This window comes from Condylura cristata, unplaced genomic scaffold (assembly GCF_000260355.1).
Source record: "Condylura cristata isolate star-nosed mole 26May11 unplaced genomic scaffold, ConCri1.0 scaffold00001, whole genome shotgun sequence".
In the NCBI taxonomy this organism is placed as follows: Eukaryota; Metazoa; Chordata; class Mammalia; order Eulipotyphla; family Talpidae; genus Condylura; species Condylura cristata.
The window spans coordinates 50,835,034-50,849,830 of record NW_004567102.1 but is presented as its reverse complement, the minus strand read 5'-3'; the positions used below and the strand labels follow the sequence as shown (position 1 = coordinate 50,849,830).

The following is a 14,797-nucleotide window of genomic DNA, read 5'->3' as shown; positions in this document are numbered from 1 at the left end:
GAAGTACACTGCTGAGGGGAGCAGTGGGCGGGTCAGGAGAGGTCTGCTGCGCCATGTGGTCACCTCGGGGCAGGCCGGGATCTAACTCATGCACATCTTTGTGCTTTGCTTTAACCCACTGCACCACTGCACCACAAGGGAGGGCCCTTATTTACTACTTTTTAAAAATTCTTAATTCGTTCTACATATCAGATCTTCCATATGGGATCACTCCTATTTGCATAAAACTCATCCTTTAGAAGTCTCATTAATGTAGGTCCAGTAATGATGAATTCCCTTCACTTTTGTTATTTGAAAATATATTTTAACTTAATTTTTGGAAAAATATTTTTACTGGGTAGCACATTCTAGGTTACTATTATTTTCTTGCAGTACACTAAATACTTTATTTTATTTATTTTCTGGATTCATTATAAACAAACAAACAAACCATAATTATCCACAGAACTTACTCAGATATTGCTTGGAAGGTTTTATATCTTAAAGCTAATTTTAACATTTTTCTTTGGTGTTCTACATAGTCATTCTGTTGTATCTACCTGTGGTGTCTTTTTTTTTTTTCATACTACTTAGTATTTTTTGGTTTTCCTAAATCTGTGGATTGGAAACTTTTATTGGTTTGAAAAATGCTTAGACATTATCATTTCAAGTATAATCTCTGTTATATTTTCTATTTAGAGCTTCTTCCTGAAACTCTAATGTTAAAACCTCTTATATTCACTGTCTTTTATCCTCTCTTCCATAGTTCTCATTTACTTGTCTCTGTGATTTTTAAAATTTTTTTCTTCTGACATATTGTCCAGCTCACCAATTTTCTCTTCAGTTATGCCTAACATATTGTTAAATCTGTCATTTAGGTTTTACTTTTAGTTAGTTATTTACTTTTCCATCTGTGGAAGCAAAATTTGGTTCCTTTTCAAATTTGTTTTTATTTTTTATAGTTTTTTGCTCTCTGGAGATATTTTATATTTTATATTTTAAGCATATATACTATGGATAGAATAGAGTATATAAGAACATACTATGTGTATTTTATAAGTACATGGTATATCTTTACACTTAGTATCATAGTTATTTTTATAACCTGAGTCAGAAAATAGAAATAGGTTACATATTTGTGGAATTATATTACCTATCTTGCTCTGGTTCCTTGTTTTCTTGTGTGCTTATGTATTTTGACTGTTATTTATTATCCCCAGTTATTTGGGGGACTTCTTTTAGACCATTCTCCAAAGATGATTTGTGTTTGCTTTTCTGCATACCTGGAAGACACTGTCAGAGTGAGTAATTTTTAAATTAACTTTATTACCTAGGTTTTTTTTTTTTTTAAACCACCTCAGTTCTGTGAATTTGAGCTGTGAATCTGTGTAACTTGCAAGCCAATCTGCAAATCTGGCTTTTGGTAATATCATATGAGGGATTCTACACCCTCCTTCCCCAGTGTCAAGGCAAGTTTCCTTATAGTCAGGTGTAGGTGTGGGTCAGCCTTACAGACTGTTCACTCCTAGCATAGTTTCCCAGAAGAGGAATATGGGTTCCCTCTTTCTCTTCATGTCTTCTTCTGTGAGCTCAGTGCAGTGCTTCTCCTCTCCCAGTCGGAAGGTTTGCTGCTTGGGTATTAGAGGGAGAATTTTGAAACTTTGAGATGAAACCAGTATTATTGATCTCCCAAAGTTAACAACCTCAGTGGCAAGTAAAATGCAAATGTTTTAAGACTAAAGTAATAAAAATACACTATGATAACACAGTTCATGTGAACATATCTAGAAATTTTCTTTTCTTTAATCCTCCGCTTCACTTTCACCTTCAAAGGACACCCTGGAAGTAACCATTCACATTTGCCACCCCTACTTCCACCTGTTCAGTCTCCAGTGTCTCTCACCTGGATCAAAACAGCCTCCTTTTCCCCATGCTGCTCCTCCCCATTCCTTTTTCTGCAGAAGTCATCTCTGTTTTTATAAGGCAAAAACTTGGTTGTGCTTAAATTCCGCTCATTGTTTCCCAAAACTCTTAGAATAAAATCCAACTCCTTAACATGACAATATTTACTGAGACTGCTATAACAGACTACCACAAACTAGGTTCCTCAAAGCAATAGTCTGAAGAGCTGAAGCCCAAACTCAAGGTGTCGCTGGGCCTCCTCCAGGGGACACCCTTCCTGGCTTCTCCTAGCTTGTATCGGTCCCTGACAATCCCAGGTGTTGCTCCACTGTTAAGATTAGAACGTGAACAGATATTTTCGGGGATACAGTTCAACCTACGAGACTGATCTAGAAAGTCCTTGTGATCAGCCTTGACCACTTAGCTAAACTCATCTTGCATCTTTCTGCCTCTTGCCCGCAATTCCAGCCCTTCTGCCTCCTGGCTCCTCAAAAAAGCCAAAGTTTAGGAGATTTGTCACTGCTCCCTTTTGATCTTCAGATGCTGAAATGTCACCTTTTTAATCAACCTATCCTAGCCACCTGGTCTCTTTTTATTTTATCACCATATTTTGTTTCTTGTGACTACTTACACATTTTGCCATTCATGCTGTGATTGTCTACTATTATGATGTTGGTTCATTGAGAACAGCTGTTCACAGTTGCGTCCTCAGCACCTCCTGGTATATAGTAGGTGCTCAGTAAGTATGTGCTGAGTAAAGGACTGCCTCATGGAGTGAATGATTGTTCCCTTTTTAGACTCAGCTGAAATGATGCAAGCTGGGAAGGCCAACTCCTGCTTAGGCAATTTTCAGGGACCATTACAGGGTGCATTCAGAGCATGATGCTTAGAGGTGTGAGCATTTGTGAGGAGTAAATAAGTGAGTGAAACTGGTTTGCAAAGAATTTTGGACACAACTAATCAGTGCAGAAGGTGGAGATGGGCCCTAGGGAAGGTGGACAGTTTCTCCTTCCTGCCCTAACTGCATGAACAAGAAATACGGACTTATTTATATTTCTGGAATTTCTCATAACAATAACACTAACAGCGATAATGATAAATAGCATTAATTGAGTTCTCACTTTGCAGAGGCCCCATGCTAAATGTTCCCTTCTAGTTGAAGTCAGGCAGGTTCCAAGAGGTGTCGGTAATGAGATAATCAGATAATTAGGGCACGGTCAGTGAGGGACAGAGCTGAGCTCTGACTCCAGACCAAAAGCTAGGGTTCTGTTGTAGGTGCCCACTGCACCCTCCAAACTTATTTTTACATTTTGCCTTTTTGCTTCCTCCTCTGCTGATGTGCAGGGCTCCTGTGCACATCTCTGTACTCCCCCAACCACATCTTCCAGCCTCCCTGTCCGAAGCTCCGGCTGTCTAGCTGTCAAACACTGTTTGGTCAGTACTTGTGTTTCTGCCACACTGCATATTTCTAGAAAAGTACTTGACTTTTACAATGGACCTTTCTTTCCTTCAGTATCCCTCTATACCACACATCTTAGTTTGCAAACACATTCACCCCCAACTTTCCCCACTAATTCTCAAGTAACTCTCAGAAAGGTCTCCCCATGAAAGACAGCTGGAACAGGAAATTCTCTGGGCCTTATTTTGGAACTGGAAATGGAAAAGAAAGACGAGCTGATCCCAGATTCCGCAGTCTCCTTTGGTGGCGTCTCCAGCTGGCTGGGGCCTGTGCTCTACTCTTTAGTTTCATCTCACGATCCTTTAACAAGGCAAAACTGCCCCTCCAGTAACACTGGCAACCATACTCCAGGAGAGGAGCTGTCACACCATTTGACTGAGGTTTTGAGTTTCAGATAAAGGTGCCAGTATTAGCAGCATCTGTACCAGGTTGCAGCTTTTGAAGGCTGAGGACTAGCTCCTGTGTGTCAGAGCAAGACGGGGGTGGGGTTGGTGTGGGGGGTGGGCCGCAAACCCCTCAAGTTTGGCACTGCCAAGAAAGAGGCCTCTCCTCCTGCAACCCTCTCCAAAGACAGAATAGAAAATTCTCACATACCCATACCCAGCTTCCCCTACTGTTAACATCTTACATGACTAGGGTTGGTTTATTTGCCTCAACTAGTGAGCCAATAATAACATATGATTATTAAATAATGTCTATTTCTACTCAGATTTTATTAGTGTTACCCTGTTCTGTCCCAGGACCCCTCTAGGACACCGTGTTATGTGTCACATGTTTCTGTAGATAGTTCCAGCTGTGAATGTTTCCAGCTTTTACTTGTTTTCCTGATGCTGGCAGTTGAGGGGAGCGCTGGTCAAGTATTTTGTAAGACATGCCGTGATTTGGTTTGTCTGATGTTTTCTCATGATTAGACTGCGGTTCTCCATTTGGGGGAAGAGTCGTCAAGGTGAGGTGCCATTTCCAGCTTGTCCTACCAAAGGTGTTCACTGCGGACATGGCTCATCACTGTGGTTGGCCACGCTGGCCACATGGCCCGTCGTGTTTGTCTGGTCTCTCCCATGGAAACCACACTTGTTTCTGTTATCTTACTGTTCTCTGTGAAGGAAACCACTATGTGCAGACTGCACATAAGGAGTGAGGAGTTATGCTCCCCAATAATTTGGATGTTCTTGGAGTTTGTGTGCATAGGAGATGTGACTGTTTTCTCCCAGGTATTTACTTAGTCATCTGTGTCAGTTTGGAGTGAGGGAGTTTTACTGTATACTTTGAATTATAATTCATTATAATTTTTTTCCATTTTTTTATTTCTTGCTCAGATTAATCCACTTTTAATGATTGGAAGCTCTTTCAGTTGACTCCTAAATCCCTGTAAATCCTATGACCTACCCCAACAGGTGTGTGTGTGTGTGTGTGTGTGTGTGTGCTTTCAGCCCAAAATGCCCCAAGCTCATCTTGTACATTCCCTGCTCTAGTCCAGAAACAACCATTTCTCTATGGAGCACTGCTCCCTTTTACTGAAGACTTGTATTAGAAACTGAGTTGTGAGTGTTCTGTTTTGTCTTGCCCAATAAAAAATAAACAAAGCAAATACATATATATTTTTGAAGATTTATTTATTTATTCGTACAGAACTGGGGTACAGGCCAGAGATGCGGAGGGTGAGAGGATTCACCAGAGACAGAGTGGGGAGCAGAACAGGCAGATCGACAAAGTATACTGCTGAGGGGAGCAGTGGGTGGGTCAGGAGAGGTCTGCCACACCATGTGGATCTCCTCTGGGGCAGGCAGGGATCGAACTCATGTGGAAGTGGCTTAAGCATCTTTGTGCTGTGCTTTAACCTGCTGCACCACCAGGGAGGGCCCACAAATACATATTTTTTAAAACACAGCAATGCGAAAGCCAAATGCCCTGACAGAGAAGAGCTGCATAGGTTGGGGCCCCTGGGGGGCCCTCATGCACACGGGGGAGGGCACTGACAGAAAGAACCCCACACCACAACCAGAGACGCTGCTACCAGACAACTCAGTCTGTTTTAAGAACTTTCTAAAATCACAGGTGAGCTCCTCTTTAGACTGGGTTATTTTTTTATTTTCTACATTAAACAAGGAGAGAAAAATTTCAGAATGTGAACTCAAAAGATATGCCTGCTGCTAGTTTCTTCTCAAATCAAATGATGTTTTTAAAAAGTCAATGTACCATCCATAGTTGCAAGAGAGGTTTTCTTTGTTCAAACTCTCAGCAGTTTCAGAATACAGAAGTGTTTTTCTTGCAACCAGTGGACTTCTTTTGATCCCTTTAATTGCTTCATCTGGGCAGAAATGATGGGCAATGGAAACATGCAATTAAAATTATTTTACTTCATTGGAGATAGGGCCAATGGGCAGACTCCTCCCTGGTAAATATTAAAATAGTGAGGAAGCCTTAGATGTTGTTAGGGTGGTAATGGGTTTACATGATTAATTAAATACTGTCTGCCTATCTAAATTTTAGCTGCCCCCCCACTCTCCTCCTTTATTTCTCCTCCTTCTCCAGCTCAATCCTCTTCCCCTCCCCCTCTCTCTCCATCCCCTCCCCCTCCACCTCCTCCAGCTTAGCATCAGTGTCAGCATCATCACCACCTCTCTAGAGAATGGTCACAAAGACCACTGTGTAATTTACATAAAGAGGCTGGGGAAATACTGTTTTTGCCATCAGCATCATTATCTGTAGGTTGAGGGTCAGAAGGTTTTAAGCCTGTAAAGGAGGATTTAGCCAAGGTGCTCCTAGAACCTGTCGCCCACTATCCTCAGGGACAGTCACAACCAGCCTCTCCAGCACTGTGCAGGTGGGTGTCACTCCAAGAAAGGCCAGGCGGCGGCTATTGGTGCCTGACCTCGGAGGATAGGCAGGAGGCTGCCCTGTCACACTCAGCAGATGGCTGGCGTCATGGTGGGTGCCTGGTCCACTCAACCCCAAAATGAGATTTCTTTTACTTTCATAATATTTAGCTGCATATTCCTGTGTGATGGGCCTTAAACTTTTCAAATGTAAATTCAGAGTGAGATGAAATTTCTACTGTTAATTGTAGCTCCTGGTTATCACATGGTCTCTGTCAAGAGCCCCTGACTCTTTACCCTACAGTCCTGTGCAGTTAACGTATTTGCTTTCAATAAATTTAAATGAATTTTATACATCCCGATGTCTCCTCCATGCTACTCAGGCCATCACACGCAATCATCTCCTGCTGGTCTCATCCCCCTAATTCCTTCACTCACGTTCCTCCTCCATCTGTACACTCAACTTCTTGTATTACTGAAAAAGTAGGAACCATCAGAAAAGACCTTCCATAAACTGCCCCCTGCTCTCCACCATCTACCTACCCCCAACCAGACCCATATATTCTACCTTCCTTCTTAAGGCAACAGAAGGAAATTTGGTGTCCACTAATGCTGTCTCCCTTATTCACTAAATCTCTTCCCTGCTCACCATAAGAGTCCTCTAGCCAACTGTTTGCTGTACACTCCCTGTATCACCAATTTTTTCCTCTCTACTAGATTATGTCTAGCAGCATCAAAACCCTATTATTTCTCCCATATCAAAAGCAAAACAAAACCCTTTAAAAACAAACAAAAAAATTAATTGTGATTAAGAAAAGCACAGCATAAAATTGACAGTCATAACCACTGATAAGTGTACTGTTCAGTGGTGTTAATTATATTCACATTCTTGTGCAAACTTCTCATCTTGCAAAATCGAAACTCCATACATATCGAAAACAACTTCCAGTTCCCTCTGCCCCCAGACCAAGGCAACCACCAATCTACTTTCTGTTTCTATGAATTTGACTACACTAGATACCTCATATAAGTGCAAACATGCAGGTATTGTGATTTTGTGACTGGCTTAATTTTACTTAGCATAATGTCCTCAAGTTTCGTCCGTATTGCAGAACGTGTCAGAATTCCCTTCCTTTTGAAGGCTGCATAGTTCCTTGAAGACACGTTTTCTTAACTCAGTCATCTGTTAATGGACATTTATAGTTGCTTCCACAGTGACTATTGTGAATAGTGCTGTCATAAACATGACTGCAGAAATAGCTCTTTCAGACCCTGCTTTCCACTCTTTTGCATGATGATTTTTCATTTTCTTGAGGGGGCCATTTTACAGTGTTAGATAGTGGCTCTACTATCATATTCCTATCACATGCACAAAGATGATAATTTCTCTCCATGCTTGCCAACAATTGCTACTTTTCATTTACTTATTTAAGCCATGCATCTTTATTGAGTAACACTGCATTAGGATGTTATATAAGTTTCATATGTGCATCATTAATCATCAACATGATATACAGTACATGACATTTTCTAACAACAGTCTAATCTCTCTCACACCATGAGATCGGCCCCTTTTACCTCATTTACTCACCCCTCCCCCTTTCCCGTCTGATAACCACTAATTGGTCTTATAGCCCAAAAGTTTATTTTTCTTTTACTTAGTTCATCCATTTGCTTACTTTTATACCTCAGGTGAGTGAAATAATATGGTATTTTTCTTTTTCCATCTTTCACCAAGCATAATTCCCACTAGATCCTTCTATATTTTTGCAAATGGCAGGATTTAATTTTTTTTATTATAGCTGAGTAATATTTTACTGCATGTGTATATGCCACATTTTCTTTATCCAGCCTTTTGACAATGATCACTATATTTCCCCCCATGCTTGGCTATTGTAAATAATACCACAGTAAAAATGGGGCTGTATATATCTTTTTACATTGGTGTTTTTGTATTTTGGGAGAAATACTGAGAAGTGGGGTAACTGAATCACATGGAGCTTCTGCTTTACATTTTTTGAGCGTTCTCCATGCTGCTTTCCACAATGGCCGCACCAATTTACATTCCCACTAATGGTGGACAAGGGTGCCCTTCTCTTCACAGCCTCCTCAACTTTTCCTGTCTTCTGGAGAACAGTCATTCTCACAGGTGGGAAGTGCTATCTCTTTGCAGTTTGATTTGTATTTCCCTTATAATTAGAAATGACAAACATCCTTTCACACTGTCTTTGAATAAGTGCCTATTCAGATTTTTCTACCCATTTTTTTAAACAGCTGTTTGCTTTTATACTGTTGAGTTTTTATGAGTTCTTTGTATATTTTTGTATTTTAAGCCCTTGTCCGACAGCTGAGGTACAACTAGCCTCACAACCTACTCTACACAGTGGTAGTAGTTAAAACAACTAGAGTGTTTCCAGATTTTCATTGACCAAACAGGCTTTGTCTTTCAGCTCAAGTCTCCGGTTCTCATGACCCCCTTAGCCCTCTCACCACCACGGAGCACGCCGGAGCCCGACCTCAGCTCCATCCCTCAGGACGCAGCCACCATCCCCAACCTGGCTGCCCCACAGGCCCTCACAGGTAGGTACTCAGGATGAACTTGGAGTGGGGGGGGGGAGGGGCTGTCAGCATTACTATGAAAATTAGAGAGCTGCCATGGAAATGGCTGAAATGAAGCACTCAGTGTATTAGCTCAAAAACACAGACAACCAGTTTATCAGAATATGAATGTAATTGTTCTACTTAAGTTTGGGTATTTGAAACTTGGTTTGCAATGTATCTTGGGTTCTGTTGGTTGCTCCGAATCACAATCTGCTTTCTTTGGCCCAGGTTTTCTATTTTATTTTTATTTCGGAGCCAATTTGTATTTTTTTTTTTTTTTTTTACCAGTAGTGTACCTACTTAAATAGTTCCCATCCCTGTGTTTTAACTTCCTGGAGTCCTGACTTCCTCTAGTCCCATTTGGTGCCCTCTAATCCAATCTGAGTAGAACTGACCCACTCTCTCATGGGGCATGTGCCAAGCAAATATACCATCTTTTTTTTTTTTTTTTAAGATTTTTTTATTTATTCATACAGGACTGGGGAACAGGCCAGAGAGATGTGGAAGGTGAGAGGATTCACCAGAGACAGACCGGGGAGCAGAACAGGCAGATCGATGAAGTACACTGCTGAGGGGAGCAGCAGGCGGGTCAGGAGAGGTCTGCCATGCCATGTGGTCCCCTCCCGGGGCAGGCAGGGATCGAACTCATGCAGAAGTGGCTTTAGCTTCTTAGTGCTGTGCTTTAACCCGCTGCACCACCAGGGAGGTCCGCAAATATACCATCTTAAGAGAAATAGCAATCAGATGTCCTCACTCTCTCCAACATGCATTCACACACACACACATAAATAAACAGAGAATTTCCCCTCATCCTACCCTCTTCAAAGCTCCCGTTTCTCTTAAATCCCTTCATTTCCTCTCTGTGACTCTTAGACAAAGACCAAATGTGTTAACATGGCCAACAAGGCCCTACAGGCTCTGTCGACATCCCCATGATCCAGCATACTGCGCAGCTGTTAGTCTCTGGGGCCTCCATAAGGTCTTAGCATACAGAGCATATAGGATGATTTTGCCTCCGGTCACCTATACTCTCCTGTATCTCAGGCCACCTTCACTCTAGAACACTGGCTGTCAGTCCTGCCAGGTCTCCAGGGGGCTCTCACAGCTCCAGTCAGTGTTTCTCACAGCCAGACCAAGCAGATCTTCTGAGTAAGTTCACCTTATTCACTAGCTCTGGGAAGCCAGGGACCACCTTGATTTGGTTCACCATTTTCTCTGTAAGGCCTATCACAGTGCCTGGCATGAGGGTCCCTTAGGAATTAGATTTTCCTTAGTCTTGGCATGAAAGGAAGAGAAGCCATCTACTTGAGTGAAGAGCACAGGCCTCAACATCATGTCTGAATCCCACTTGCACCATTTATTATTGACATCACAAGCAGCCATCTAATTACTTTAAAGTTCAGTTTCTTCATTGGTAAAGAGATAACAATATTTAATTGCCACATTTGTCTTGAACATCAAATCAGATAAAATATACAAAGTGCTAGGGGTATAGTAGGTGCTCAATAAAAACTAATTTTCTTCACCTTTGTTTTTACTATTTAATCCTTCCAAAACTCTGGTCTCTTCTGCAGCTTTCTTTGACATAACTTTGCACTGTTGGTCTGCAAGGTAACAAGCTCATATTCTGGGACTGGGGCAGGAGAGATCTAAGAGGAGTCCTAAATGTATGGGAGACTATGACCTCTATTAATATTTATTTTTATCTCATCCTTAAAATGTTTCTATTATTTGGTTATGTTTTAAAATGTACAAAATACATTAATACTGGTCAGGATGTACATAAGCTATAAACAAACACATTTCGGGCACGTGATCAAAAATGTTTTCATGATGGGATATATTACTTTAAAAGTGTGGGGACTTTTAGTAGGGATCACCGAAGTGGGTTGATGAACGTTTATTTTCTCTGATATTATAAATAGCACTCTCTTTAGAACATCATTGATTATATAGTCTGAAGTAATTAATACCATCTTTATTTTTTTTCTATTCACGGAAGGTAAACCAAAAAGAAACAAACAAAAAAAACACTAAGCATATCTTGGCAGTTCCTCTCGAGTGAGGAAGACTGTGTGCCCATGCCCAGCATCGAGTCACATCTATACATGGGGCACACAGAGGCCTCCATAATTGTTTACAATTCAGATCTGAGTGCATCAGAAGGCACCCACCTGTCCATTTGTTCCTAGACAGGTGACCATCCTGGGTGCACACTAGTTGGGATGACTAGCTATTTTCTCTTTTCTTAATTTTGGGAAAATCAGTCATACTTTTGTACTTTTCGGATTTCCCAAGACCAGCACCAAGAGGGCAGGGCTGAGGCATCCCCCTCGGGCACAGAGGCTGCCCCTGAGCTTGATGTGCATCCCCGGGCTTGATGTGCATCAAAGCTGAGGGCTTTGTGGGTCTCCATCTCCGCAGTCTGCCTCTACATCAACAAGCAGGCCAACGCAGGGCCGTACCTGGAGAGGAGGAAGGTGCAGCAGCTCCCCCAGCACTTCGGGCCAGAGAGGCCATCAGCAGTCCTGCAGCAGGCGGTGCAAGCTTGCATAGACTGTGCCCACCAGCAGAAGCTGGTCTTCTCCCTGGTCAAGCAGGGCTATGGTGGCGAGATGGTGTCAGGTAAGGTTCTGGGCAGATGGTGTGAGGGGTGAGGGTGGCTCTCCAAGAGCAGAGACGGCATACTTCATAGGCGTGGGGCACAGTGACTGTGGTCAGGGTCGGTCCTCTGTAGCTGCCCTGGCTTAGGCCCTTGAGATGCTTCCAGACACGGACCAGAAGACAGGGCAACTGACTCCACACACTGACTCCATAGCAACCAACGAAACATAGTACCCGATTCTTTGAAAATTTAAAGCAGTTCGGCCCTCCCTGGTGGCGCAGAGGGTTAAAGCCCAGCACTAAGAAGCTAAAGCCACTTCAGCATGAGATCGATCCCTGCCCCAGAGGTGACCACATGGCACAGCAGACCTCTCCTGACTCACCCGCTGCTCCCTTCAGCAGTGTACTTTGACATCTGCCTGTTCTGCTCCCCACTGTGGGGTGAGTCCTCTCACCGACCCTGCACTTCTGGCCTGTACCCCAGCTCTGTATGCACAAATAAACAAATCTTAAAACAAAACAAAACAAAAAAAACTTAAAACATTTCATGCCTCTTAAGCTTAGACCCTCTATGATTCTCATGTCACTTTGAATAAAAATCCAAGTCCTTGCCAAGGGCCCAAAGGCCCTTGTGACCTGACCTGAACTTGGTGCTCTCCTCGCTCTCATGGTCACTTGTCCTGGGTGCCCCCTCAGCTCTGGCCATGGTGGCCCCCTCACTATTCTTCATGTATCTTCTCCTCATGCTCCTACTCAGGGTCTGGGCACCTACAATTCTCTTTCTCGAATATAGTTCCCCCAGCTGTTGATATGGCTTCTTCCTAGATTTCCTGTAGATTTCAATGCCTCCTTATCAAATCGCTGTTGACCTTGACCCTGTCCACCCTGTCTGCAATATCAATCCTTCTCACTCATGTTCTCAAACCCTTCTCTCAGCATGATTTTTTTAAAAAAATTATTTATTTATGTATACAGAACTAGGGTACAGGCCAGAGATGTGGTGGGTGAGAGGATTCACCAGGGACAGAGTGGGGGGCAGAACAGGCAGATAGATGAAGTACACTGCTGAGGGGAGCAGTGGGCGGTCAGGAGAGGTCTGCTGCACCAAGTGGGTCACTCCCTGGTCAAAGATCGAACTCCTGCTGCAATAGCTTCAGAGAGCTTCAAAATGCGGTGCTTTAACTTGTTGTGTCCCTAGGGAGATCCCGACTTTTTCTTTTTTTTTTTTTAACAAGACCTTCAGAGTCATAGAAATTGCTTGTCCCAGTGTCATTGACCTCCTCCAGTGTCAGCCCCAACACAACAGTTTTCCCTAGGAGCAGAAGTCGTACCACCAGTGAGAGGCAGAACTGGGAGCTTTGCCTCCTCTACATGGTGGCCTTCAGAGTCGCTGTCTGTCTTAGGGGAGGCCTTACACACAGAGGCCTACTCAGTCTTTGCAAGGCATCTTGACTCCAAGGAGACAGCCTGGCATCTCTTCTGGTCCAACATCAGGACACAACATCCATATCACCTGGAAAAGAGAGCCATTCTGCAGTGGTGGGTGCTTGTGACTGCTATCTAGTCAAGAAAGGGTTGGGGGGAGGGTGGTTCTAATGCAACTTCCTCCTGAAAAGCCAGAGCAGGATGCTTTATTGAACTCCAGACCCCCAGGGTGTGGGGGTGGGAAGGGACCAACATAGCTTCCTGCACTTGCGGAGTGATCCAGCCTGCTTTCTGGAGCTCCCTTTCAGCAGGAAGCTGGGGCTGACTTGATGGTAATTGATTAAAAGAGACTTGGCAAGGTCCTGTGCATGTGTCTGACCCAGGGTAACTTTTCAGAAACTTGAGCAGATGTGAGCACAGGCAGGCAGAGGAAGCACTGCAGCGCAGTTCGGGAAGCCTGTTGGCAGGCCCTTGACCGCTCTTCTGGTTTCTGTCTTAGAGCTGTTTTCTTCATCCTGGGCTGCCCGTGGAGGTTAAAGGCCTTGTCCTTTCCCTCGCTAAATAGCAGGACTCAAGATGCAGAGCTGTTACTAAGAGAAAGCCTATGCTGGGTACCCACCTCTTGATCAAATCCCTGTGACCAGCTTCTTTATGGCCCTGACTCCGAAGCTGGAAGAGCTGACCCCATTTCCCGTGCTTCTTTCCTTTCTGTTTTCCCTGTCTTTCCTCAACCTCTTTCTGTGGCCTCAGGGGCCTTGGCACTGAGGAAGAGGTTCTTCATTGTCTGGCACCAATACCAGAGAGGGCAGAGCCCTGCCAAGTTTCCGTTGGCCAAGGGCTCCTGGGAAGGCCAGATCTGAGCGCTTGGCCTTAGTGTCCTGGAGGAGACAGTAGCTAGCACTGAGGTCTGCTCAGTCACCACCTGAGACTGCCCTGTTCCAAGCTGGTCTTTGCTGCTACTGATGGCGACACAGAAACTCTGTAAGGCTGTGACAGCATCATGGGGGCATCGGGACAGTCCTAAGAGATACTGCCAGAGTCTTCAACCTGCCCCTGGAACCTGGTCCTTGTTAGCTCCTCTATGCTGCTTGCCCTCAACACTTAGAAGACTGGATGTGACGAGGATGGATGGAGCCCTGCAATCTTCCAAACACTCTCATGGCAGGCACAACATGTAGAAAATGATGGCTCAATGGCGCACAGAACCAGGCTGCTGTGATGGGCTTGGGGCCACCCCAAGAGCTGAGGGGTACAGGAACCCAAGATTCCGTAACACTCTCCTGGCACACCTGGAGGGAGGCTCTGCCTCAGCGGCAGTCTCCCCATGAATTCTACATTCTCTTCCACAGAGGTGCTCTCCCACCGATTATCTCAAGATACCTAGCTATCTCTGAGGATGTATGCCCACCCATCATGGGCCAGGGTTTATGGCCCTGGCTCCTGCTCAGGGCTCCATCTTTGTCATATCCAGTCTTCTAAGTGTTGAGGGCAAGCAGGAGTACCCACAGCTAACAGGGAATCCCAAGAGTATCTCTGAATGGCCAGGATGGCCCCTTTACTGAGCGTCCCGGCCTTGGTTGTCCTTCCCAATCGGAGTGTCTGGGGTGTTAAAATGACAGGCAAGTCACATACAGGCCACCTGACCGAAGAAACCACTCAGCTCCCTCTTCCCTCCCCTGTTCTGTAACATGGGGTGATAACCTTTAGTCCATTGCCCTGAAGTGTCAATGGGGTGATGGATATGAAAGTTCTTGTCAAACTATAAAGGGCTACACAAAATAAATGGATTCTTTGAGTCTAGTATTTAAAAAAACTCTATCAAAAGTAGCTCTGGTCTCCCCTGCCTGGGCCTTCCACCTGCCAGTCTTGGGAAATGTGCAGCTCTGGGGTTTCTGTCATGTGGTGCAGGGCTGATAGGAGGAGAAGGCCCTGCTTTGGGACCTCACATCAGAGCCAGGGTGCAAGTCCCAGGCCAGAGGCTGCTGTGAAGAGAGATGTGTGTGGGGGTGGG

The 14,797-nt window shown here is 44.1% G+C and overlaps 1 protein-coding gene across 1 annotated transcript in view; it reads left to right on the top strand.

Annotated features, from left to right (window-relative positions):
- The window catches only part of SCML4 (sex comb on midleg-like 4 (Drosophila)), a 52,518-nt gene that overhangs the window by 9,622 nt on the left and 28,099 nt on the right, over positions 1 to 14,797 (top strand). Inside the window, exons 2-3 of the mRNA XM_004673746.2 lie at positions 8,607 to 8,736; positions 11,182 to 11,382. Of these exons, the coding sequence (XP_004673803.1) occupies positions 8,607 to 8,736; positions 11,182 to 11,382 (331 nt within the window). The remainder of the gene's footprint in view (positions 1 to 8,606; positions 8,737 to 11,181; positions 11,383 to 14,797) is intronic.